Genomic DNA, 27522 nt, shown 5'->3' with positions numbered 1-27522 from the left:
ATAGGAGGTGGGTCTGGTTTGAATTAGTGCCGGAGGGGAGGTTTTCGTGTATAGGTACGCTGCTGCTTACTAAGCTAAGCCCTGTTTGTAGCCTTGGCAAGTATAGTAGAACCTCAGAGTTATGAACACCAGAATTATGAACTGACTGATCAACCACACACCTCTTTGGGAACCGGAAGTATGTAATCGGGCAGTAGCAGAGACAACAACAACAAAAGCAAATACAGTACAATACTGTGTTAAACGTAAATTGCTAGAAAATAAAGGGAAAGTTTTTTAAAAAATGATTTGACAGGGTAAGGAAACTTTCTGTTTGTTTCATTTAAATTAAGATGGTTAAAAGTAGCATTTTTTTCTTCTGCATAGTAAGGTTTCAAAGCTGTAGTAAGTCATTTTTCAGTTCTTAGCTTTTGAAAGAACAACCATAACGTTTTGTTCAGAGTTAGAAATTACGAACAACCTCCATTCCTGAACTGTTTGTAACTCTGAGGTTCTACTGTAGTGCTATTCCGTATGCAACTTTCTCATTGACTTATTTAGGCTGCTAAGCTAGGGTTTGCTGCAGCCTCAGTCATTTTTTTGTTGTTGTTCTTTGCCTTGCTCTTCCAACAGATAATAAAAGTGAATAATAGAATGATTATTTTTTAATTAATGCAGAACAGGAGATCAGTTAGCTTCTCTTGCTCCATATATTTACCCACAAATTTTTTCAGTTCTTTTTATATTGTTTACTGCACCTTTGGCAGTAACTTTGGAATAGATACTGTCTCTACATCTTGATAGTTTTGTCTGTTTTTAGATAATCATCTATATATTTTTCATAGGATTTCAGCAACCAAGGATTCTCTTAAAATGATACAGTAATAGAAAATTATGGGGCTAACTAGATAGCAAAGGAAAGCTGCGTGTGATATGGCTGGTAGGGGAGGGTCGTGCATTGCATTGCTTGGCAGAAATTCTTCTCGTCTCTTAAGTAGTGATGCTGAAAGACTGAAAGAGCTTAAATCTTGTCCTTTTTGCATAAAGGATTGTATCTATTGCAGGAAAAACAGTAAAAGGTTAAAGCTGGGTGGGGGAGTCTTCAAATTGGATCTGCCTTTTTTTCTCCCTGCTCCCTAAAGCCAAAAAATCAGAGGGTTTGCTTCTGGGAATAGTAGATATGCTTTTTCGTGGAAACTTCCAAGTAGTTTATTTTTACTAAGGACAAAAATACAAGTTTTGATTTGTATGTAAAAAATTATTCTGTAAAATTGACATTGCATGACAGTTTAGGTCAAAAATATAGGTTTGATTATTGGGAAGGAGGCTTACAAAATCAAATAAAACTATTTCTACTAGGGCTTTCAATTAATAGCGATTAACTCAAAACAAATTAACGCGATTAAAAAATCTCTATTAATCTTAGTTTTAATCACCACTGTTAAGAGAATACCAAATTAAATTTATTATAAATATTTTGGATATTTTTCTACGTTTTCAAATGTTGATTTCCATTACAACGCAATACAAAATGTACAGTGCTCACTTTATATTATTTTTATTACAAATATTTGCAGTGTAAAAAATAAAAGAAATAACATTTTTCAATTCGCTTCATACAAGTACTATAGTGCGATCTCTTTATTGTGAAAGTGCAACTTACAAATGTAGAAATGTTTTTGTTACATAACTGTACTCAAAAATAAAACAATGTAAAACTTTAGAGCCTGCAAGTCCATTCAGACCTATTTCTTGTTCAGACAATTGCTAAGAAAAACAAGTTTGTAGATATTTACGGGATATAATGCTGCCCTCTTGTTATTAACAATGTCATCTGAAAGTGAGAACAGGCGTTCACATGGCACTTTTGTAGCTGGTATTGCAAGGTACTTACGTGCCAGATAGGCTAAATATTCGTACACCTCTTCATGTTTCAGCCACCGTTCCAGAGGACATGCTTCCATGCTAATGATGCTCATTAAAAAATGTGTTAATTAAATTTGTGACTGAACTCCTTGGGGAGAATTGTTTGTCTCCTGCACCATGGTTTTACCCTCATTCTGCCATATATTTCATATTAAGGCAGTCTTGGAAGATGACTCAGCCTGTGTTCTTCAATTTAAGAACACTTTCATTGCTGATTTGCAAAACGCAAAGAAGGTACCAATATGAGATGTCTAAAGATAGCTATAGCACTCAACCCAAGGTTTAAGAATCTGAAGTGCTTTCCAAAATCTGAGAGGGATGAAATGTGGAATGTGTCAGAAGTTTTAAAAGAGCAACACTCCAATTCAGAAACTACAGAACTTGAACCACCAAAAAAGAAAATCAAGCTTCTGTTGGTGGCATCTGACTCAGATGATGAAAATGAGCACGTCAGCCTGCACTGCTTTGGATGTTATCGAGCGGAATCCATCTTCAGCATGGACACGTCCTCTGGAAAGGTGGTCGAAGCATGAAGTGGCATACAAATGTTTAGCATATCTGGCATGTAAATACCTTGCAATGCCGGTATAACAGTGCCATGCAAACAGCCGTTCTCACTTTCAGGTGACATTGTAAATAAGAAGTAGGCGGCATTATCACCGGTAAATTTAAACACATTTATTTGTCTTGGCGATTTGCTGAACAAGAAGTAGGACTGAGTGGACTTGTAGGCTCTGAAGTTTTACATTGTTTTATTTTTTGAGTGCAATTATGAAAAAAAAATCTATATTTGTAACTTGCACTTTCACGACAAAGAGATTGCACTACAGTGCTTGTATGAGGTGAATTGAAAAATACTATTTCTTTTGTTTATATTTTTAAAGTGTAAATATTTGTAATAAAAATAATATAAGTGAGCACTGTATACTTTGTATTTTGTGTTGTAATTGAAATCAATGTATCTGAAAATGTAGAAAACATAAAAAATATTTAAATAAGTGGTATTCAACAGTGCAATTAATTTTTTTAATCATTTGACAGCCCTATTTTCATACATATATGTGAAAGATTAACATTGCCCTGTAGTGCTTGCATCCGAACAGTTGGTCATTGCTGCTGGTATGGGAATCAGAAAGTGAAACTGTCTAAAGGAGATCAGAATAGTTTCTTTATTCAAGATGAGCAAGCTGGAAAACATCAATAGCATAAATAATGAAAAGTAAACTAGCATTTAAGTAATTACGTTAATGTACTGTAGTGGTAATAGCACAGGTAAGGAGGAATTTGATTTTTAAACTGATAAGGTATGTTTTAACTATCAGGAATTCAAATGAATACACACACGTAAGCATTAGGAATGTTAACCTGAATTCTTAATATTGCGTTTTGAAAAAGCTCTGTTTTTTGTTTCTATTGATAGAGTAATTTATGTAGTCTTTTCATTTGTGGGACTTGATTTTGTGGTATATTTAGGCACTCGCTGACTACAAGGCTATATTTTGAAGTTCTGAATCAGCTACTGCTGTTCATGTGGGTTACGTTGCATGTATGTCAGTAGCATACCATCCTCTGGTACAATATCATATTGAATGTAATGCATGCTTGTTTTAGCATATATGATCTGTATATTATATTTCAAATGTTTTTCCTTTTTTGTTTTTGCTCAGACAGGGGATTTGTCTTCTGTACAATTAGCAGGAACTCCAAATAGATGGGAGGTTCTGTCTGCAGCTCCTACCACTATAAAGGATGAAGCTGGTAATATAGTACAGATTCCAGGTGCTGCCACAGTAACTTCAAGTGGACAGTATGTCCTTCCCATTCAGAGTTTGCAAAATCAACAAATATTTTCTGTTGCACCAGGATCAGATTCATCAAATGGTACAGTGTCTAACGTACAATATCAAGTAATACCCCAGATCCAGACGGCCGATGGTCAGCAGGTTCAGCTTGGCTTTGCAACCTCTTCTGATAATGGTGGTATAAATCAAGAAACTGGTCAAATTCAGATCATTCCTGGCTCTAATCAAACCATAATTGCCTCTGGAACACCTTCAGCTAATATTCAGAATCTCTTATCACAGACTGGTCAAGTTCAGGTTCAGGGAGTTGCAATTGGTGGTTCTTCCTTTCCTGGCCAAGCACAAGTAGTTGCTAATGTCCCTCTTGGACTACCAGGAAATATTACTTTTGTACCCATCAATAGTGTTGATCTAGATTCTCTGGGACTCAACAGTGGTTCTCAAACCATGACTGCAGGCATTAATGCAGATGGACATTTGATAAATACTGGACAGGCCATGGATAGTTCAGACACTTCTGAAAGGACTGGTGAACAAGTTTCTCCTGAAATTACAGAAACTACCACTGATAATGACTTATTTGTGCCAACATCATCTTCATCACAACTGCCTGTTACCATAGACAGTACAAGTATATTGGAACAAAATGCAAACAGCTTGACCACAACTAGTGGGCAAGTACACAGTTCTGACCTTCAGGGAAATTACATCCAGACATCAGTCTCTGATGACACACAGGCTCAGAATATTCAGGTCTCCACAGCACAGCCTATTGTACAACACATACAACTTCAGGAGTCTCAGCAACCAACCAGTCAAGCCCAAATTGTACAAGGTATTGCGCAACAGACAATCCATGGTGTGCAAGCAAGTCAAGGTATATCACAACAGGCTCTACAAAATCTTCAGCTGCAGCTCAATCCTGGAACTTTTTTAATTCAGGCACAAACAGTGACCCCTTCTGGGCAGATCACTTGGCAGACATTTCAAGTGCAAGGTGTGCAAAACTTGCAAAACTTGCAGATTCAGAATGCACCTGGACAACAGATAACTCTAACACCTGTGCAGACTCTTACTCTTGGTCAAGTTGCAGCAGGTGGGGCCTTGACTTCAACTCCAGTTAGTCTGAGTACTGCTCAATTGCCAAATCTACAGACAGTTACAGTAAACTCTATAGATTCTGCTGGTATTCAGCTGCACCCAGGAGAAAATGCTGACAGTCCTGCAGGTATTTATCTTACTCTAACTCTTTGTGAAAAATGGCTTTTTTTTTTTTCTTTTTTTCCTGTATGTACTTTGTTTGAACAGTGATAATCATAACTACATTGATTTGCTGAGGATGCATACAAAATACAGTTAGCTGATCAAGTTATACTAGTACTTTGAACAACTGATTCACAGAACGTAGTCAAATACACTCTCTAAAGTGTAAGTTACTTTGACTTTTCAAATAAAGTAGTCAACATTAGCACCTTCTAAAATGGTGTCTCTAGATGCTTCTAAGTTTTCTGAAGCAGAAGACCTCTCTTCTAAATTGAGGGGACTCTGACCATCAGATTTACAGGGCAGCAGTGCCATTACCTTACCTCCCTTCTAGCAGGGACCCTCATCATATAGTCTATCAAGTTTTATAGGAAAAATCCAAACGCTTCTCAGGATACCACCCTTACTTCTCTGAAAACGTTCATGGACCCCTAGGTGTCATGTATCAGAGGTTGAGAACCTCTGTCATTATTGATCTACCATTTTGTTAATCTTGTTTCCTACCAATTTAATTTGAACAAAACTGTGGTTACAGAACTTTTACAAGTAGTAGTGAAACAAATGCACAAACATCTACATGGTATCTGTGTTTAAGAACGAGTGACTTTTACTGTCTCTAGTACAACTTGTTTGCGCAATGTTTATTATACATACTGCTTATAAGTTTACTATAACTTACCGCTTGTAAGTTATAAACTGCTAACCGCTTGTAAGATAATGCTTGTAGATATCAAAAGTTAGAATGTTTGACATTTATCTTCATAGGTAAGATAAGAATTGTAATTATTTCAGAAAAAGTCTTTCCAACAGTGAATTAAAAATCCAAAATTGAAGACTGTTTACTCTTAGCCTATGTGATTTAAGATAATCATGTTAATTAAGGCTCTGATTCATCATGGTACTTAAGCACACATGTTTAACTTTAAGTACATGAGTAGGTCCAATTAAATCAATTGGACTTCTCATGGGCTTAAAGGTAAATGTGTGCTTAAGTACTATGCTGGATCAGGGCCCAAGTGTCAAAGACTTGGTAGTTTTGGGCTTGAATGGTTATTACTATTGTGTATCCAGCAATTTTGCTTTCCATTCAGAATCCAAAATTTCATTCTAAAATAATAAACCATAATGCTTTCTTCTAATTCTTTTCCTTGTGAAGATGGCCTCAGATCCATGTGCTGTTGCACCATTAAGTTATTTAGGAAAATTGTCTAGACCAACAATAACAAAGTAAAATATAGCCCTCATCCATTATCTTATATAGTACTAGAAACATGATCCAGGGTGAGAGAGAAGAGACGAGAAGGGAAAGCATACAGAAACCAAAAGAGAAAAGTATGCACACAAGGAGTGAAAAATGAAGACTGCCATGGTATAGTGCCACTGTCAGTTAGTTTGGCCCCTTGCTTTTTGGGCCGTTTCAAGAGGGGAATGGCTTACATCACAAAGTTTGAATGCCTTCTGAATGGTTGCAGGGACAACCCATCAAGCCTTCCCTGACGGAGTATTTCTGATATGGCTAGGGAAGGAAGGTAAGTAAAGGGGGCAATGTGGACAAAGTTCACAGAAATAATGGATTATGGGAGAAGGAAATTGTATGTAAACCAGTGGATCAGCAAAATTTGATTATAATTGAGACTGAGTGGAGATTATAGTTAAGGTTTTTGCTATCTTTCTGATAATGGTAAATGGGTTAGTAGTTTTTGTTTTTCAAGTCCCTTCCCTAAACTTTTTGAGAACTTAATCTGTCCTTCCTTCACATATCAGACCACTCCTTTCCCCCAAAATCACAAATAAAAAAATTTAAATCCATATTATTTGGTGCATGTCTCCGCAGAAACTTTCAACATAGTTTCTTCAAACCAATAGAATCAGATTGAATATTCACCTCCAATATTTCAGATTTCCTGCACATATCTGATATTCTCTATTAAAATGGCTAAACTCAGTCTCCATTCACCACAACCTTCTACTGCTGTAGTATAGTGTTCCATTCCTACCTTTTTATTCATAACTCTCTGTAGCTTTTGCAATACCATAGATTTTCTCTATCTTAGAGGATATGCATATAAAATAGGTATGGGGAATAATCACTGGGGTTGGAGAAGAAATTATGCTTTTCTGTCCTGAAAAAGGGAGGGGAAAAAAGCTTAGGTTTGTTTTTGTTTTGTTTTTTGGTTTTTTGTTTGTTTGTTTTGGTTTTTTGCTTTCTCTTCAATGAAAGGGGAAGAGATGAGGAGTGAGTAATAGAACAAGAGAAGGTAAATCAATAAGATACATGTGACAGGTTATTTTATTTTGGGCTGTTGAAAGAATCCATCTTTACCACATATGAGGAGGATTGCAAAATTTTAAGGTGAGGGGAAGGGTTTTCATTGCATTTCTTCATTTTACTAGGCAAACTGAAGCACTAAAGCTCCTCCTTTCACAGAAGGCATAATTAAGTTGTATTCCGCTTATACTCTTTAAAGTTTTCCTTTTGGGGTTTATAGCCCTAGGAAAAATAACATCTGCTTATGCTTTATCTCAGGCCGGAACTGATTGGTGTGTGTGAAGTTTCAATAAAATCATGTGAGCTGTTATGCAGTTGTGAACTATGTAGGTCCAATTAGAGTTTGGTCCCTTCAACCTTGATTTACTGTTAAGAGGTGCTCTTCTCTACCTTGGTTTCAAGGGACTCTGAAGAGGACATCTTTACTGCTGAGAGATTTAGTCAGCATCAGACAAAATGCCTCATGAGTAAACAAAGCGGAGAATCAAAAGGAAAAACAGTCAGATACTGCAAAATAAGTTAAGTCCAGTGAGAAAGGGACAGTTTGTCTCTTTACTTGAAAAATAGGTTGTTACTGCTTTGAGTTCTAACAGTGTGTACAATACCTTACATATATACAGAACCTTCCATTATACTGAATCAGTTCTGAAGGAAAATGTTCATCTTAAATTAGTTAACATCCTGTTTTGTTACCTCCTGTTAAGCTTGTTATTGTCCAGAGTGGGAAAAGTAAGTAGTAGACAGTCGGGTCTGAAGCTATCTAGATCTGAGGAGTGCAGAACAAAGTACAGCAAATTTCCAAAATGTCAAGTACTGTCAAAAAGGTATTTTGCTCCCCTAGATTCTTGGTTCAGTTCCTGATGGTCTTACTAGAAATTAACCATAAGGAAAGATCTCTCGCAGCTTTCTCCTTTTACCTGCACTTATCAATGACTTATTGCATGCCCGCTGTAAAAACGAGAGGCTAGGTGCACATGACTTGTATTTGAAGGCTACAAATTACTGCTTAGCTGTCCCCCAAAAATATTCCGTTTCAGTCACATAATATAATTTCTCCTTCTCCAAATGTAGACTTTAAGTTGTTGCGTTGCTTTTGGAGACCCTTAAAACTTAAACTTAAAAAAAGAAAAAAAAAAGACCATATACGTTAGCTCCTCTGAAGACATTTCTCTAGATAATTGATGAGTTGAATGGAATCTAATTTTAAAGGCTTCTCAAATTAGTTATTGTAAACTATTGAGTCCCACTTTAGAGTGGTTACTCCCTTAAGTAAATACAACTTGATCAGTTCTGATCAGGGTTTCTTCATTAGAAGCTGGATTTAGTTTTATGATGGTACTTTTGGTTCTCAAAAGTAATGTGAAGAAAACTGATAAAGCAGTTGGAATAGTAGTAGCTCTTGCCAAGGGAATGTACACAGCTGGCTGATATTGCACATCCGTCAGGTTCACCTTATATTTAAAAAAACCCCAGAAGGGCTTATACCTATACCTGAAGGTCTATAAACATTTTGCTGACTTTATCCAAATATAATTCCAGCTATAATTCCAAAGTAAATGGTATAATGTAAAGCTTGTTTAATTTAAGATCTGTTGAGGAAGGAGTTGTCCTCTCAGTCCCAGTCCTTTTTCTCCCGACAGTGTGTATATAGATCTACAGGAAGACAGCTACTCAGAGAATTAGGTACCTGCTGCCAGTGAAGCTCATCATCATTCATACCTGCTAATCCAGTGGCTCTCAAACTTTTTTACTGGTGACCCCTTTCACATAGCAAGTCTCTGAATGCAGACCCCCCCCCTTATAAATTAAAAACACTTTTTTTTATATATTTAACACCATTATAAATTCTGGAGGCAAAGCAGGGTTTGGGATGGAGATTGACAGCTCAAGACCCCCATGTAATAACCTCGTGATCCCCTGAAGGGTCCCAATCCCCAGTTTGAGAACCCCTGTGCTAATCAACTCATGCTGGATATTAGAGAGCAGGAGAGGTGGTCTGCTCATGAAGGAGATTTAATCCTATCCATGCCAGAGCCTGAGGTCCTTATCACACTGACATAAAAGTAGCATAAACTAGTAATTTTAAATTTGGCCTTAAAAGGGCCAAATAGTTTTCTGGATAAATACTTGCTCAAGTAACAAACTTTAATATCTTGCCAGGTATCTTTCACCTCCAAGATAACTACACCACATTATTAATATAAAACTTTTCTGGCATCTTTCTTGCGTACACTGACTGAAACAAATAAGAGGTTGAGGGCTAACATATGAAATGTGGCTTTAAAAAAACCAAAAATTTTAACATCTTGGTAATGACTAAAAAACAGAATACACACATTTGTAGCTCTAAAAAAACCAAAAATTTTAACATCTTGGTAATGACTAAAAAACAGAATACACACATTTGTAGCTCTCAGGTTAGTTCTCAGAAAACTTCAGTATTTCTGGTGGAACACTGTGAACCATTGTTTATAAAGGAACTGTCAGTATGAATTTTTAAACTTGACACATTTCACAACAGCAGTTTTCTGCTCCCGTATTATTTAGAAATGTTTTGTGTATGGGCCTCAGATCAGCAACGCCAAACATGCTTAGTCCTTTCAGTTTATGCTCCTGCTTGCTGCCTATTAAGTTTTACTTTCAGCTTTGCTGCTGCTATTACTAAGAGCCACTTTGACAAGTTAGAGCTTGTTCCAGGGGCCTCTGGTTGTCTTGGGTAATTCCCCACATCAGAGATATTTAGAACAGCGATGTGGAGCTTGATCCTCACCTTTACCACTCACTTATTCCTTAGTGCAAGCCTCCAGGTTGGATGTTCGTTTTGGTAGGGCAGTCGTACAATACTTTTCAAGGAGGCCTCCATTCACTCACATCCTAGCACCGGTAGCACTGTTTGATTGTCACCAAGACAATCACTTGAGGATGAGAGAGTGGCTACGTACCTTACAGTAACTGGTTCTTGGAGATGCACTGTCCATACAGATTCTAAGATGTGTCCTCCATCCCTGCTGATCAGAGCCCTTCTCCTGTGGAATTTTTGTGGGGAACAAACTGAGTGAGAGTTGTGGCCATCCCGCTTTTTATGCCTTCAATTTTGGGGCTTGAGTGTGCATTCATGGCAGAGGTAGGGCTCAGTGGACACTGCTATTCAAAAAATAAAATCTGATCTCGCATGCACACCAAGAGAGGTTATCCATGCAGATTCCAATCTCGAAGAACCATAATTACTATATGGTAAGTATTATTTGCCACATAATACGTATTGTGATACTGACTTAAGCTCTATTAAGACTATTTTTAAATGACTGACTGATGAAGCAATACATGTGGTCCTTTAAAACAGGTATTTTGTGGCATGCTTTGCAAGAATGGTTTTAAATGCACTTTTGCTGATCTTGATTATTGATACAGTACTTTAAAACTCATTACTTTAATTGTGAAATGAAAGACTGCCTACCAAGACCTGAGTTTAGCCTTTGGGGTTTCTAGTCTCCATGCAACAACTGATTATTTTAATAAATTAAGACCTGATTTAAAGCCAGTTGAAGACAATGGTAGACTTTCCATGGAGTTCGGTGGGCCCAAAGTATTGCAGGAGTGATATACCCTGAAATTCCTTCCATTGGTTTAGGATTTAGTGTTGTAGGAGAAATACAGAACCTTGAACAGAGGTCTTGGCAGGAAAAATCAACGTGGGAATGACTTAAACCTGCTTTGTTTAAAAGAATCTGTGCTGTGACTCTGAGTCAAGGAAGTGGGGTGCTAAGGTGATTTTAGGCCACCTTTGCACCCTTCTGATGATGGGCTGCTCCAGAGGCCTGCATAGCATATGGTGTAATTTAAGCAGCTCTAGAAGGCCTTTTGAGTTATGGCAGTATGTCATCAGCTTCCAGTGGGCAGCAGTGCTTCCTGGAATTTGGTTCCACCAACTCCTGTAAGACTGACTATGCTGGTATTTGCAACAGGGTCTTAAGAAGACAGCCAGGTTCCATAGTTGGGGGAATGTTCCACCAGTTATATTTGGAGCTTCTAGAGCTCCTTTATTTCGCTGGATGCTTCAGCTTCAAATTTGGGTGGAGTTGAAGCAAAAGGATCGGTTTACCCAACAAGGGGTTTTGCCTAACTTTTATAAAAGGCAAATATTCTGCTTGAAACTGATGATAGGCTTTCCTGATCATCAGCAAGTTGATGTAGTTTTCAGCAAGGATTCCTGAAAGATGACCCATATTAAGCACTAATGATGTAACTGCCACACCCATAAGGAGTTCCTGTTCTGAAGAGTTTAGTCTGAGACACAGAAGACTACTGCTATTGGGAGACTTAGAGGAGGAAGTTAGTTTAGATTAGCACAAACAAAAATCTCACCCAAGAAATCTGACTCTTGCCTAATATGATTCAGCAGAGTTTCTTCCCATCCAGAAGTATAAGCAAGGAAAGCTATGACGCTGAGAGCTGTATTACACACAGAGATGTGGAGGACATTGCTACATTGAAGAAAAAGAGAGAGACTGAATCACAGAGGCCTGACATCCTATAAGAGGACAAAGTGGTGACTTTTTGTCTCGTTTATTTAAAAAGTTCTCAGACTTTCAAAGGGACCCAGCTATATAGAATTAATTAACTGGAAATTCAAGTTGAATGTCTGCACTCTTAAGACCTCTCTCTGACTTAACTGTGATACCCATGAGGAAGTTGACTTGGGGTGGTGTCTGAGAACAATAATTCTAACTCTCTGTTGGGAGACTTGTAAAGCTTAACTGAGCAGGCAGACTGGATGATTTTGGTGTCCAGGGGAAGAGGCTGTATTTGTGTTAATTGCAATTATACAGTTCATCAAATCCAGTGATGCTTACTAAAAGCATTTGTGGATGGATGAATTGCATCAACTGTGTGGGGGTACCCCCCTTTCCCTGCAGTAATGGGGAGCTCACCTGAAGTGAGGTCTAAAGTGACCAGATTAATTCTTAAGTAGTTTAATAATAATTCTGCATAAATAGAAGTACTCAAGCAGAAACTATAAAGTAGACAGGTTCTTCCTCTCAGTACTTTCTGGGGTTTAAGATTGTGTCCGTGACAAAGTACTGGGGAAAAGCAGCAGATCCAGCACTTTGATCACAGCAATTTCAGGTAAATGCCCCATGCACACTTAAATGTGGGAACTGTGCCAATTTTGATAGCTTTTAACTCTCTCCAGCCTATCACTTCTTTAACTCAGAAGGTACAAGGGCATAGGAAGAAAATGAAGGGAGGAGAGAGAAAGTGAAAGAACTTTGGGCTGGTAGAGCCAGGCCCACAAGAAGGCTCTCCCTTGCTGGGCTCAGGAGCCTTAAAGCCCCAGGATACTGTTAAAGGTGCTGCACAATCTGTAAAGGTGGTAGGAGCAAAGTTTTTAAATAAATCACTGGATGCTTTAGCTGAAGAAGGTCTCTAAAAAGTTTTTGTCTGGAAAGAAGCAGGAATGGAGCATGCCCCTGTCGCAGTGTCCCAGATATCGACAGGATCGGAAGCAGCAACTATCTTCTTAGTGGACTGAATGATAAAGAGTTTGATTAGAATTCAAATGTTTAACAGCTCTTCATAGGGTTCTACAGACAGATTATCATTTTTAACCTTTCAGTTGAGCTTAAAGACCGGAGCTTGATGGTTGAGTTAAAAGGTCTAATGTAGCTGCACTCTGGAAAGTAGATAGCTGGTTTGCTCATCCTAACAATGGCTGGTTTGAGGAGCTAGCTTGTACCCATGCTTTTATAAAAGCCTTGGTTCTGAGACAAACTGCTTTTAGAAAGATTTACCAAGAAATTAGTAAGTGAGCAGAATTTCACTTCTACATTTTTCTGTACCGCTGTACAGGTTCAACAGAGTTTGAAAACCACAGATATCTTTGAGATAGTATCAGCTGACAATCCTGCAGGCAGGAGAGGCAGATAAGCCAAAAATTAGTGGAATGAAACTCTTAATTTCTCATTAAAAAAATAATGCAGGAGTATACTACTTTAAATCCAGTTGAGGCAGAACAGGAATGGGAATTTAAGAGAGAAGGGCCAGAGCCTTTTGCCTTAATTCTGGTCTGGTTTGACTGATGCTTTTGTCATGTCATATGAGAAGCAAATGGCCGAGCGGTACCAGACTGATATATCAGAAACTTTAGAAAAATCCTTTCCATATTAGATTACCTAGTCATGGTAGCTGCAATAGCAAACCATACTTAAGGACAGTTTTCATACATGGCATTGACATCTGCTCAGTTTCACCCCATTACTGGACTAGATGAACTCTCAAGGACCCTTCCAGTCCTACGATTCTATGATTACTACTAGGGTATTCCTTTCCTAAGCTCAGCTCTCTGAAGCAGTTTCTTACTTACTGTTTTGTCCATCAGATATTTGTAAACTCAGATTGCAGGTTTTAGTCAGGGTTCTTTGTATTTTGCAACTGCAGAATTCACTCCTTGCTGCAGAATTGTAGACTAGAAGCTCAGCTTTCATCTTATGAAAAACCCATCAACAAACAAACCCACACCTATATCTAGCTCCGCAGATGCCAAGAAAAACTTGAAAAGGTGAACAGAATGGAAGCCATTGCAGTGGGTCTTCATGCACTTTTAGAAACCGGAAACAATTAGCTTTTGAGTTTGTGAACTGTTCATTTCATCTTAATAAAATATATATGGCATGTTGGAATTGAAAGCAAGGGACAGTGTGAAATAGAAGCATAAAAATGCAATGGATAAGATTGCTGGCACTACTTGTTTCATACTTAATAAAAACCTGTATATTAAAAAAAGTGTATCTGACGCTGCCACAGAATTTCCATCAGTTTGCCATAGGTTCTAGGGACCTTGCAACAGAATTTAGGTCCATTGTGTGTCAGAGTACAGGGAGGAGGGCCTTGTTCATCAGTCAGGCCTCAGAGCACTGTAGTTCATCGAGGCACCAAAAGGCAACTATGGAAATGCAATACCAACATTCAGTGTTGTGGCATACTAAAATGCAAGTGAGGGCATTTTGATTATTTTTTATATGTCTGACTGTTCCCTGCATGGTTTTCCCTTAGTCCTTGAAGCACAATTACCTGCACAAAAAACTGAATGAGGGGTTATATTCCTAAGTTTTAGCCCTTTCCCTTGGCTCTTCTCACAAGCATTTGAGGAGGAGAATGATTATCAGTTTATGTGGCAGGGAGTTTCTTTTTGAAAACCCGTTTATTTTGAGCTGTGGAGTTTTTTGCGTAGTCCTATTTGTAAATTATACTTTTTATTGTGTTTGTGTATGTGCTTAGAATGTAGGATGGTCTCATTCTTAAAAATATCTAAAGAAATGGTTATAATTTAGAAACAATACAAAAATGCAAACAATACTGAAATACTTGTTTTGACTTTAATTTCTAGGGGGGCTTGATTTAGCTGCTTGTGTAAATTTAAACCCCAAGATGATACAGTAAATTACTGAAGGTTCATAGGAATTCTTATTTTTTCCCTGCGTCCTTAGCGTTTCAGAATTGCCCTTTGGTGGGAGTTCTGCAAATAAAAAAGATATTGCAAGACACTGCTTAAATATAGCTGTTAATTTAAAGAAACTAGAACTTTGCTGTGTTTTTTAATAAAACTAACTGAAAAGGTCTTCAAATGCAGAAAATTGTTATTCTGAAAAAGTTTCCCCTGTTCCTCAGTCACCCGCCGCTACTCAGGTTCAGGTTTGTGCAGTTTTTTCTTGCACATATCAAAATTACAAACTAAAGCAGTACTAGGAATGTAACTCCATTTTTTGATGTACTTGTTCAGGGTGGTGTTCTATCTTGCAGAAGCTCTGAACTTGGGTCTCACAGGTTTATAAAACAAACACTGAATCTTTCAGTTTACCTTTAAAATTACAAATACATGCATTCAGATAATGTAACATTTTGAATAGTTTTGTATTTATTTTTCAAACATTTTAATTTACCTTTTACCACTCGCTAAGTTTCTGAATAAGTATAATATTAACGTTTTTTAACTTTAGGCTTTGTCTGCATGGGAAAGTTGCACCAGTTTAACTTAAATCTGTTTTTTAAACTGATCTAGTTAAAGGCTGTGCAAACCCCTGTAAGGACTCTACTCTTTGAGCCACAACCAAAAGACATGGTCTTGGTGGCCTTCTCTACCAAGAACAGTTCAGACTTTAAGTTTCAGATGTATTCTAGTTTTGGCTTGCTCTTTGAAATTTAAAGTTATATACACATTTTAAATATGGAATAGGCTACAAAGGCACAGCAGCAATGTCAGCACACACTAAAAACTGTTGACTTTAGAATGACACACAGTGCTCTTTGCAGTAGAGATTTCATCATTATGGTTTGCTTCTCTCTGTTCAATGGGCTACTTATGGATCTGTGTTTTGTTCTTTCCCTTAGATATTAGGATTAAAGAAGAGGAACCTGATCCAGAAGAGTGGCAGCTCAGTGGCGATTCTACACTGAATACCAATGATCTATCGCATTTGAGAGTACAGGTAGTAGATGAGGAAGGGGACCAAACACATCAAGAAGGAAAAAGATTGCGACGAGTTGCTTGCACCTGTCCCAACTGTAAAGAAGGTGGTGGGAGGTATGCAACTATTTAGGTCCATATAATACTTGTTATGCGGAAAACAAATAATGAGAAAAGACAAGAAACTCAGTTATAAACTTCTTGACTGTAGCTATGGGAGATCTTTGGGCACTGAGTTTATGCAATAAAACATCTCCAGCTCTTATTTTGTGTTTACAGGGGAAGGGTCTGATTCTACACTCCTAGTGAGTCAAGTTTTACTCCATGCTTGTTGAGTTGTCGCACTGAAATGAATGGGACTACTCAGCATGAGTAAGGGTGGCAGAACATGGCCCTGAATAATACGAAAGTGTGTTGAGTTTTCTATATATGCAGATCTGAGATTGGCTTCCTACCCTATCTCAATTTTCAAGCATTTGATTAAGTCCTGTGTTTGTGTATTTCCTGATTGATTAAACAAAGGCTTCCACAGCTTTGTCTCCTATAGTGAAGGGAATGGTATGAAAAGCTGAGACAAGCCTGGATTTTTTTTTTTACTTGCAACATTTTTACTCTTTAGAGACCTATTGTGTTTTGACATATTTTCAGTAAAGGATCTTGTTATGGGTGTCGGAAACTGGAGGGGGAGGGAAGAAGTTGTTGCCTTTCTGAAATGGAAATATCTAGGATAGCATTATTGTATTTGAAACTATTGTATATTGGAAAATAGCCTTTGTACTGGAATTTTCATGTCCATTTTGGCAACCATGTCGGTAACCATTTTAAATGGGCACCTAATTTGTTTGAAAATCAAATATAAACTTTTTGGTTCTGTTTTGAGGACATATTGACATCCTAAGGTTCTACAAACCTGTTACTGTCTAAGGATTGTGAGAGGCTAGCTAAGTCTGGCTGCCCTGTTGCTTCCACATCTTCTCTGTTGGTTTGTTGATGTGCTTGCAAGGAAAGTTCCTAGATTAGACAGCCAAAGTATTTCCTGGCAAAATGATACAATACAACTTAATTATGGGCAGAGCTGTTAGCAGTGTTTATAGTTAAAGTAGCTTCAACTCTTTGTATTATAAAACCCTATTTTCAGGTGCTTATAACTTCACTGGACTCTTACCATTTGGGCTGAAGTTTCCTATCCCTGGTGTCTGCCTCAGGCTGACTTTTTTTTTTTTTTTTAAGTTTCAGTAAAACTGGTTCAGTAGTTTCTGAGAACATAATTAAGCTAAAATATGTTGATTTTTCCCACCTTAAACTTATATCTGTTTCACTGAGAAGCTTTAGCATCTCCATGCTTTGGAATTGGGACTTGAAATTTGCTAAGGGGGTTGCCTTGTTGCCAGTGACGTGCCTTTTTGAGTCCCCCCGCCCCCATGAAAATCTCAGATTTGGACAAATACACTTCTGAAAAATCAGAATTAGCACATGCTCAGTAAAGGTTTGCTATAGGCTGGGAGTTAAATTCTCTGAAGATTTCTTCTGCAACAGTCATGCTCCTGTATGCCAACTAGATATTGCATGCACCATCCTCACAGAGTGACTGAGCTTGCTTCATCTGAGGGCTGCAGGGGCTAAGAAGGACTTTCCCTGCAAATGCTCCTCCCAGTAGTGAGGGGTTGCTATAACACCAGGCATCAAAACTGAGAGCAGGAATAGCATCTCTCCTGTGCTTTCAGGGTTTCTTCTGCAATCTGCTGGTGCCCAGTCAGCATGGAAAAAGTAGCCTGGCTGGACTTCAGAGGGTGGTGGTTGGGAGAGCCCGAGATGGGAGCTCGGGAAGAGATGAGAGTAAACAAGTGGTGCTGGTTTGTGGGGGAGGGAAAGGGGGAGGAAAGGGTAGGTAAGAGGGACACTGGGACAGGAACTAGGGGTGTGAGGAGGACTGGTTTGAGGGTGAAACTGTAACCAATAGAGTGCATTCTCCTCCAGAGCCTGGATTTGAACACAGGATTTTTGAGTTTCGGTATTCATATGCTGTCTAGTAAATAACTGTATACCTACGGATAAAATGTATGTCTTTTCCTCCTCTAATGACTGGTGACCATTTAAAACTGCCTACTATTGCTACCAATTCCTCAGTTAGCTCCAGTGGTTGAAGTCTGTACTGATGTTCTAAGGCAATGGTCTCCAAAGTTTTTGGATCACGCACCCCTACGGTGCCGCCGAAGAAAGAAGGCGGGAAGACCTGCCGCCGAAGAAAAAAAACAGCGGAGTGCCGTCCGGCGGCGCTCCTCTTGCTGCGCCCCCTTTGGGATCCTCTGGCGCACCCCCTGGGGTGCGCACACTCCACTTTGGAGACCACTGGTCTAAGGTCCCAGCCTTGGCAATGACTCCTGAGGGGCCAGCTTAGTTCTACATTATGGAGTTTGTTTTTGTAAAAACTTAAGAAAATATATTTTTAAAAGAATGTTAGGGTTGCAAAGTCAAGTGCTCAAAAGTTAGAAATGCCAGAATTAAGGTTGTCTGTGCAACCTTAATTTGGCTCCTTATGGGCATGCACTATCATACAATGTTCAATACATGATCACATACTATTTTTTCCTCAAGACCCTGCCTCTGCAACAAAGTTCCTCTGTGATGCTGGGCAAGCCACTAAAACCAGACTTTTCACAGGTAGCCATTGATTGTCTCTGTCTAGTTTGAGACATCTGAGGCCTACTTTTCAGAGGACAGGATGGCCTATGCTCAGGGAATTAATTGGGGTTGTGTAGTGAATGAGGTTATTGTCTCTGGGACCCCTGCTTCATTTGTAGCAGAAGTTGGAAAGCATCTAGTGAATGAGACAGGATATTGAAGGAAGAGAAGAGATGGTGTCATGGTTAAGGCAATTGAATGCCTTAGAATTGGAGTCTGTCCCTACCTCTGCCACAAAGTTCCTCTGTGATGCTGGGCAAGCCACTAAAACCAGACTTTTCACAGGTAGCCACTGATTGTCTCTGTCCAGTTTGAGACATCTGAGGCCTACTTTTCACAAATGCAGAGCACTCAAACTTGCAACTGAAGTCAATTGGAGCTGTGCTTTGAACTTATAAAGTACTCTGAACAGGAAGGTCTTTGGTAGCTCAAGCTAGGCATTCAGAATCATTGGATGCTTGACAATTTTGGCTTTAATCTCCCTGTCTGTACAATGGGGACATTAATATCAATTTACTTGTTTGAAGAGCTCAGATAATACAGTGATGAATGTGCATGATGAGCAAAGCCCATTAGGAAATTAATAATTCTATATTTAATATAGGTTTTAAATGGTTATGCACTAAATAAGGTGTGGAACCATACCTTGAATGGTAAATATGAAGAAAAAGTATTGAATAGCTTCCCATTCAGTGAGTGCTGTCCTTCCTGTATACTGAATGAGACAGGGATACTGTGGAAAAGGTAGAATGTGACTCTGTAATTACAGACTGTGTCATCCAGATTCTTGTGCATATTCATTAAGGTCGTATAGGCAACTTTGATGGTGGCATTTTCTAACTTTTCTACGTTAGGTACTTATCTGGTCCCCATCACATAGTATCTGATTGTCTTACAATCTGTTTATCCCCATTAAACGCTAGTTATCCCCATTTAACAATTGGGGAACTGAGGCACAGAGAGAAAAAGGTCCAGATTCTCACAGGTATGTAGGCATCTAATTCCTATTTGATTTCAAATCAATTTCATTGAAATCAAATAGGAGTTATATGCCTAAATACCTGTGAGGCTCTGGGCCTATGTGACTTACCATGGGTCACACACGATGTTTGGCAGAGCAGGAACTGAACCCATGTTTTCCACAGTCCAGGCTAGTGCTCTAACCACTGGACCATCCTTCCTCAGATACTTCTGAGTGTTTGACTTTGCAACCTTAACTCTCTTAACAACCTAACAATTCTTCTAATGAAATCTTTTTGGATGTAATTTTGTATGTCTTACACAGACACTCTCCCAAAATGTTTAAGTGTTAATTACAAGATAGGGAGATGGAATATGGCATATGTTGCTGAACAGTGGTGTAAAGATAAAGTATACAGAACATATCAAACTATTGGATTATAAATCAGTAAGTAGTGTGGAAGGCATAAGCAAGGGATGAACATGTTTTCTGATTATATGAAATAAGGATAATGATCAGAGATGGCAAGAGCTTTCGGAGAATACTTCCACCTGCCATGACTATACTTGGGTGGGGAGAGGAGAAGGAGGAGGAATATATACAAAAGGCAAGTGCTAGACACTCAGCAAACCAGCACTTAGGGGAGAAAAGAGAGACTGGAACAAGTACAGAATAAGTGGTTTTCAAAACAAAGATGGTCTTGAACTGCATTCTGAAATGAAGACAGAATCCATTGAGTTGAGGATTGGGAGAGCATGGTCACATTAAAAGATGATGAGGAATAAATTAGGTCTCTTTCTTGGAGTCAGGCTACTCTCAGCTGATGCGTGAGTCAATATGGAATTGTTGCAGGCAGCATAAGTTACTTACACTATGAGCGACTGTGGTTCCCAGCCATCTTCAGGATCTCAGCAATTAAAATGTTTTTTTTCCTAAAGTTAGGTTTCTAAATCCCTTTGGAATCAGCTGAGTACTCGGCACTATTTAAATTAGTCTGTTTATTTGGGTGACTTAATAGGGTTTAGAAGCCTAACTTTAGACTCTTTTAAAAAAATCTTAACCAGCAGAGATGCAGGAGAAGGTGGTGAGCTAAGGATATATCTACAGAGCACCATCACCCCATGGCAGCAAGTCTCAGAGCCTGGGTTAACTGACTTGGGCTCGTGGGACTTCACGCTGCAGGGCTAAAAATAGTAGTGTAGATGTTCCGGCTCAGACTGCACAGGAGGCAGTGGAGTCTGAGCCTGGACTCCAGCCCGAACTTGAACGTCTACCCTGATGTTTTTAGCCCCTCATTGTGAACCCAAGTAGGTGACCCGCACCCTGAGACTTGCTGCTGCCAGTCTTTTTTGCTGTGTAGACTTATCCTAGCAGCCAAAGTTAAAACTAAAGTTAGGGGCAAATGGAAGGACTCAGTTGAGATTTGAAGTAGAAGAGAGAGATGTTTGAGATGTTCCTGTCGGCCAGAAAAAGTACATCTCACTTCATCTTCATTTTTCAGTTAAATATCCCAAGTGAAAAGTGTTCTTGGTCAAGACTGGTGGAGATGGAAGAGTCAGTTCTGTCAAAAGATATGTGCAACTGGGTATCATAAGCATAAAAGTAATAAGTAAGTTGATCTAAGAGGGACAAGGAAGAAAAAAAGTACAGGGCAGATAACTGAACTTTGTATGATGCTGTAAGGGTTAGAGCAAGAGAAATTTGATGGATGGGAGCAGACATATGACTGGGAACCAGATAGGCCCATATGACTATGGAATTGATTCAGGAACATAGTTATGCCACTTCCTCTTCGACTGAATTGCTACAGTGCATTATATTCTGGGCCCTGTGTGTTCCGTAGTTTTACGGCTATTCGGTTTTTTGTGGAGTCAAACCACTTCTACAGAATTGTTCTCTGGAATTGAAGCTTTCATTTAAAAAAACGGGGATGGATGGGAGGGGCAATTCCGCCTTCATTTTTGTGAGGAAATCTTGAAAACACTAACAAAGTATAAAACATTTCAGTTTTTTTTCCTCCTGAGTCAGCGGACAGCTGGAAATGATAACTTAGGTATAGATAGATTGATCCATTCATCTCATCTGGCTTTAAGTCTGACAATATAAATGTCAAAATCATTAACTATTTCACTTCTGCTCATTTTAGCGAAACATTCAGCTAATTTCTTTATTTTACAATCTGAAATAGCGTTCTGTGCCTCCCCAAGGTGCCAAAAGCCCTATTTGTCCCCTTCCTAGCTGCCAAAATCTCCAGCTTCCCCTTTCACAACTTCAGCAGTGCAGTTGTTCTTTGCAAATACACAAGTCTTTGCAATATTAAAATCCTGAAAATATGGAGATTATAAATTAAATGGACTTTCTGCTGTCTATTTTGATATTGGACTACTGTAATGATTGTATTTTTCAATTTCATGTTTCTTTAAAAGCCTGCACTTTGTCATTTCAATGAAGTTGCTGCTGAATTTCCAGTCTACTGCATCAAAGTGCTGCAGAATCCAGGAACTGTGCTACAGAATTTAGGTCCAGCTTCCTGTGGAGTTCACAGGGCTTTCATTATATGTGGAGTTACTCTGAAAATCCATTCAGATTAACATACAGAACTATTTGGATACATTTTTCTAAATCATACAAAATATATATTGTTCAGGAGAAATAACTTAGATTTGCTGAATAATTTTAGTATGTTTTTTTTTTTTTTTAAACAGAGGCTCTAATTTGGGAAAAAAGAAACAACACATCTGTCACATCCCAGGGTGTGGGAAAGTTTATGGGAAGACTTCACATTTGAGAGCTCATCTCCGCTGGCATTCTGGAGAGCGCCCATTTGTTTGTACTTGGATGTTCTGTGGTAAAAGGTTCACTCGCAGTGATGAGTTACAGCGACACAGAAGAACACATACAGGTTATCAATATTTGATTTTGGCAGATTTGATTGGAGGAATGTAAAGGATAAAAATCTCTTAAAATTGGCCAAATTTTTGCCACTGATTACTCTTCCACTGACTTCATGAAAGTTGTGCTAGTGTATCTGAGAGCAAAGTTGCTATGTGATCTGTTTATTTTGTAATAATAATTAGATGTCCCCCTCCCCCTATTAATTACCAAATATTTAATTTTGAAATCTGTTTCTATTAAAAATAACGTGTTTTCTACAATATCTAGTACATCATGAACTGATAAGGGCTTCAGAACTCTTAGAGCTTAAAGGGACACTGTGAATGTGAAAATCGCAGTACCATTTGAAAATTTTGCACATACTATTGTTACAAGTGACCCATGGATTACGATAACTGAAAGCAATTTAAAAAAATAAAATTTTTAAATAGCATATTTTATGCTTTTGACAGTGTTTTTTTGTATAATTAATGTACCTACTAGTCATGTGCATCAGCCTCAAGCCCCGCACTGCACTCTGTTCTCCGTACCTGGCAAGAGGTTACAGTAGCAATGAAACTGAAGAGGGAGCAAATGGGTCCAAGCATGTTGGTTGATGCCAAAAAAAAACCCTTTGTAACCTCACCAAAGGAACGGAAAACGCTTTAAAAATCTTTTTAAAGTGTGTGGGGGATATGGGGGTGTGTGTGTGAGTGAGAGAGAGAACCTTTTTTTTTAAAAGGATGTGAAGTTGACAGTGTCCCGCCAGTGCCTTTCTCATCAACATGATTTATGGCTATATGGTTTATTGTACATGAAGATAATTTCTCTTTATTATCTTGTGTGACAGGAGAGAAGAAGTTTGTCTGTCCGGAATGTTCAAAACGCTTTATGAGGAGTGACCACCTTGCCAAACACATTAAAACACATCAGAATAAAAAAGGTATTCACTCTAGCAGTACAGTGTTGGCATCAGTAGAAGCAACACCTGATGATACTTTGATTACTGCAGGAGGAACAACACTTATCCTTGCAAATATTCAACAAGGTTCTGTTTCAGGAATAGGGACTGTTAATACATCTGGCACCAGCAATCAAGATATTCTCACCAACACTGAAATACCTTTACAGCTTGTCACAGTTTCTGGAAATGAGACAATGGAGTAAATATTACACAAGATACCTATTAATTGTGGTTATTTTTATACAGTAGTGAGAAAAATATTGTTCCTAAGTTCTTAGATATCTTTTTATTGATGTGCAAAAATTTTTGGATTGACAGTAACTTGGTTATACATGACACTGAAATGCCTTACTTTGTATGATATTCCATAGTATATTAAAATGGTAAAATTGCATGGGTTTTGTAGGTACTTTTGGAATCTAGAAGAGATGAAATTTTACCAAGTTATATTAAAAAATGAATTTAATGATGGGAATGGTAGTCTAACCAAATGCATCAATCCTGTGTGGTTTAGTGTAAAAATGAGAACATGTTGGTATTTATCTATTGTAAGATAAAAAGAAGTTGATGGGTGAAAAGAAATCATGTTATGATAAAAGAAATTTTGTAATTTTCTTGATGACTGGAATTTTTATTATGCATAACTGACAAATCAAGTTTCCAAGCAAATGTTACATAGTGTAGGCTTTACTTAGCTCATCAGCTTGTCATTTTGAAGCTAATTATTTTAATTAGGTTAACTATGTACAATATTTTAAGCATTACTCTTGTAAGATTTTGAAAACTACATTTTAACATGGAACTCTAGGGATACTCACCTTTTAAATCCTGTTGAAAAGCCATGTTTAAGATTTAATTTGCCAAAATGATGTCTTGTTAATATTCTTTCAATAACCAAGTTCGGCAATATAACCAATGTTAAAAAAAGTTTAAAATGTTTAAAAAAATGTATAGGTTGAGGCATTTGGGTGGTAAGGCAAATGTTATAGTGAAATATATCCCTTTTCTTGAACACTGGAGGACCAAAAATTAGGTGTATTGCGTCTCAGCAGTGATTTTTATCAAATCTTGTTTCCAAAAACATCTGTCTGCCAGGGCCTTGAAAGCCATCATGTAATTTACCAGTAAAATATAACATATGCAAATATAACAGAAAATCACTTCCATAGTGACAATACTCCCAACCATATGGATATTAGTCATAGTGAAGTAGGGGTTTTACAAGGTTTTTTTTTTTTAATTTGTTGTTTAGCTTTTGGTTAGTCAATCTGCATTTAAATATCAACCATCTTTCCTTTTTCGCTTCTTCCCTTAAATTGTATGTATCCAGTACATTTAACTGATAAACATATATGTTTTTTATTATGCTGAATTTTCTTTTTATTTTTAATTACTGTTTATATTTTCAATTATAGAAAAAATGTACAAAATAAAGTTACATAGCCAGTCTGTAAGTTCTATACCATTTTCCAAAAATGTACAACAATAATTACAGCAGTTCACCTATTTACAAACATGTGGAAATCTGTTCATTATCCTTAAAACCACCTCAAATTTAAAGGCTACCTTATTGTACGTTGAAAGTGTATTATAACAGTGTGGTAGTTAATAAAACACTATTTTTTTCTTTTGACTTGGCGTTTACTGCATTCCTTTGTGCTACGTAACAAGATGTGATATGTGCTACATAACAGGGTGTGATAACACATGTTTAATAGCTCCAGTTTTTTTTTTTCCAACAAACTTCATAATGAAAATAGTTGTATTTTTTTGCTGACCTTGCTCTGATATAGTTGACCCTTGAAATTCCTGTTGGGCAAGGGAAGGGTCAGCAATGGAAAGAAGATGTGACAATGGCCTTGATGAAGGGGGGAGAGGGGTTGCAGTAGAATACTGAGCTTATGAGTTCCGGGTAACCGAGAGAATGGTGTTTTCAGCTACACCAAAGAGGTGGAGGGCTCATAGGAAAGAGCAGTTTTTTAACTATGTTGTGAGAGTTGGTGGCAGGACATGCAGGAAGATGTCTCAATCAGCAGTGCATGACTAGACTGGGGAGAGGTTGGGGTGCCAAGATAGATTTGGGATACTGATCTTAAAGATTCATAGAAGTGAGAGTGGGCCCCTGGGGGAGAGTGTAGAAGGAGAAAAGATGGATAGATCAGTGAGACACACAGAGAGTGGGAGATGTTAAGTGGTAGAGACACCGAAAAAGGCAGTGGAGAAGGTAATAGAGTATTGAGTCCAGGAATCCAACAGAGGGGATGGGGTTCAGCACAAGAGAGAGAATGGTGGTGTCAAATGTAGCAGAAAAATCAGAGGATGACCATGAAGAATCCTTTGATTTGGCCAGGAATAGGTCATTTGTGACTTTTTAAGGCAGCGTTGGTGGAGTAAAGTTGGGCAAAAGCCAAAGTGCTGTGGGTGACAGGAACAGCCCAAGTGTTTAATTGAGTTGCCCTTAAGGGAGTTCAGGGGACAGTCTCTGTTTTCTCAGATGAATGAATTGCAGCTCAATGCTGTAAAGTGTTCTTAAAAATGACATTTTGGTTCCTTTGTCTGTGCCTTGCACATCAAATCTGTTTTAGTTTACAAGTAAAAAAGTTTAGTTTAGTTGGCCTGTAAAATCAACCTGGAATCTACAGGTCATTCTGGATTCTTTCTACCTTGCACTTCAACAGCAATAAAGATTCTGCAGTTGGGGCTTAATTAATATTAATCTGTTGATGCTTGAGTCAGAACAGAATCCAGTTCTCTCCTATAGCTGTATTTGCTTTGTAACAAAAATATATTTTAATTATTGAACGGGTATGACTTATTGCACACATGGAACAGATCTCAGTAAGAAGGTGCCATATTTACATAACCATTTTTCAGAGCAGAACTGCACATTAGAATGTGACTTTCTAGTCTATAATTAGAACAAACATCTTTGAGGAACTATTCATGTGTCCGTTCTGTGCTCTCAAAAAAGAAGTACATTGAACCCAACGCAGTATGATCAGTGGTGATGCAGGGCATAGTAAATCTTTCTAGAAGGTTCTTCAGTACTTTTGTATGACAGCCAGTCAAAGTGCATGATACCAGAATTTTCAAAAGCTCATTTTTATGAGTGGGTGTGGGGAGGGAGGAACTTTTCCTACCAAACAGTATTGATATTAATGATGTCACAGTTTGCACTGTAATTTTGCTTTTAACATTGTTAATGCTTCCTGATCACCCAAATCTGAAGAGGGATCAATTCATTGTGCACGCAGAATGGCGGTAGAACATCTTTCTGGCAGATGAAAGGAGGATTGTGAATCAGAAGACATCTCAATGGCTGTTCAGTGACTAATTCCTGCTGTGCTTCATGTAATGTAAAATGAAAACTTCTTATGAGCAGTACAGTAAAGAGCTATGCGCAGCCAAGCTCTTTTCTCTGAGGCTGTAATTTATATTCTCTAAAGATGCCATCTGTGCAGGATTCTCATTCTTGGGTGTCTCCGCTGCAAGTCATGCAGGAATCTCCCCTAGGTTGTAAGGTTTTTGGCTCTGACACATCCGTAGCCCTGTGTGAGGGGTTCTGCCTTTTGGAGTATGCACTATTAAATCCCAAGAAAATTCTAGGTACTTTTTTTTCAGACTGCAGTCAGCACAGGCGTTTCCCACAGACGCTGACTTTTGTAGCTTTGGTTCTATCTGCCTTAGCAGCTAAAGGGGTTGGGGTTTTACTTTCCAATTTCTAGCCAGTGTTCTAGTTCACTGAGCCTGGTAATCTGGCTTTTTTCTACACTTACTTTTTTATGTTCTCTTCTGTTTCCTCTGCAGGTCCACTTGAGGTGTCATCACCGTAGCCAAAGATTGCCTGGATATAACTTGAGCTCCCAGCAGAAACCCATTGGGAGACTGTGTTCATGTATCATTATTTGCAGAGCTGGATTAAAATTTTCCATCAAAACTGTTTTTTGATGGACATTGGGTTTTCAACTAAACAAAAATTTTTATCTAAATAAATTTTCAGTGAAAATGTCAATATTTCATTGAAAAACTGAAATATGTTGACCAACAATTAAAATATTTTGATTCAAAAGAGCGCTCCCATTCTCCTCCATGGACAGTGCTCTCTGGCAAGACTCCCATGATGCCCCATGGCCAGGGACTCCTATGGTGCACCCCCTCTACTCACCAAGAGTGGAGAAATTGGTGCCTCATAGGAAATGTGGTTTGGTCAGAGAGGTAGGACCACAGAGAAGAATGGGAGCATAAGGCACTAGTACTACAACTCCCAAGAAGCTCTGCAGCTTGAGTTTGAATCCAAATATTTTGGGGTTTGGCCAAAACATTTAGCCAGGAAGTTAA

The 27522-nt window shown here is 38.3% G+C and overlaps 1 protein-coding gene across 1 annotated transcript in view; it reads left to right on the top strand.

Moving 5' to 3' along the window:
• The window catches only part of SP3 (Sp3 transcription factor), a 36779-nt gene extending 11962 nt beyond the window's left edge, over positions 1 to 24817 (top strand). The window contains exons 4-7 of the mRNA XM_048870417.2: positions 3573 to 4935; positions 15628 to 15820; positions 22052 to 22248; positions 23071 to 24817. Coding sequence (XP_048726374.1) covers positions 3573 to 4935; positions 15628 to 15820; positions 22052 to 22248; positions 23071 to 23387 — 2070 coding nt within the window. The 3' untranslated portion in view covers positions 23388 to 24817. The remainder of the gene's footprint in view (positions 1 to 3572; positions 4936 to 15627; positions 15821 to 22051; positions 22249 to 23070) is intronic.
• Positions 24818 to 27522: the final 2705 nt, after the last annotated feature.

This window comes from Caretta caretta, chromosome 11 (assembly GCF_965140235.1).
Source record: "Caretta caretta isolate rCarCar2 chromosome 11, rCarCar1.hap1, whole genome shotgun sequence".
Taxonomy (NCBI): Eukaryota; Metazoa; Chordata; order Testudines; family Cheloniidae; genus Caretta; species Caretta caretta.
Note: the sequence above shows the minus strand (reverse complement) of the source record. Positions and strands in the feature narration are given on the sequence as shown.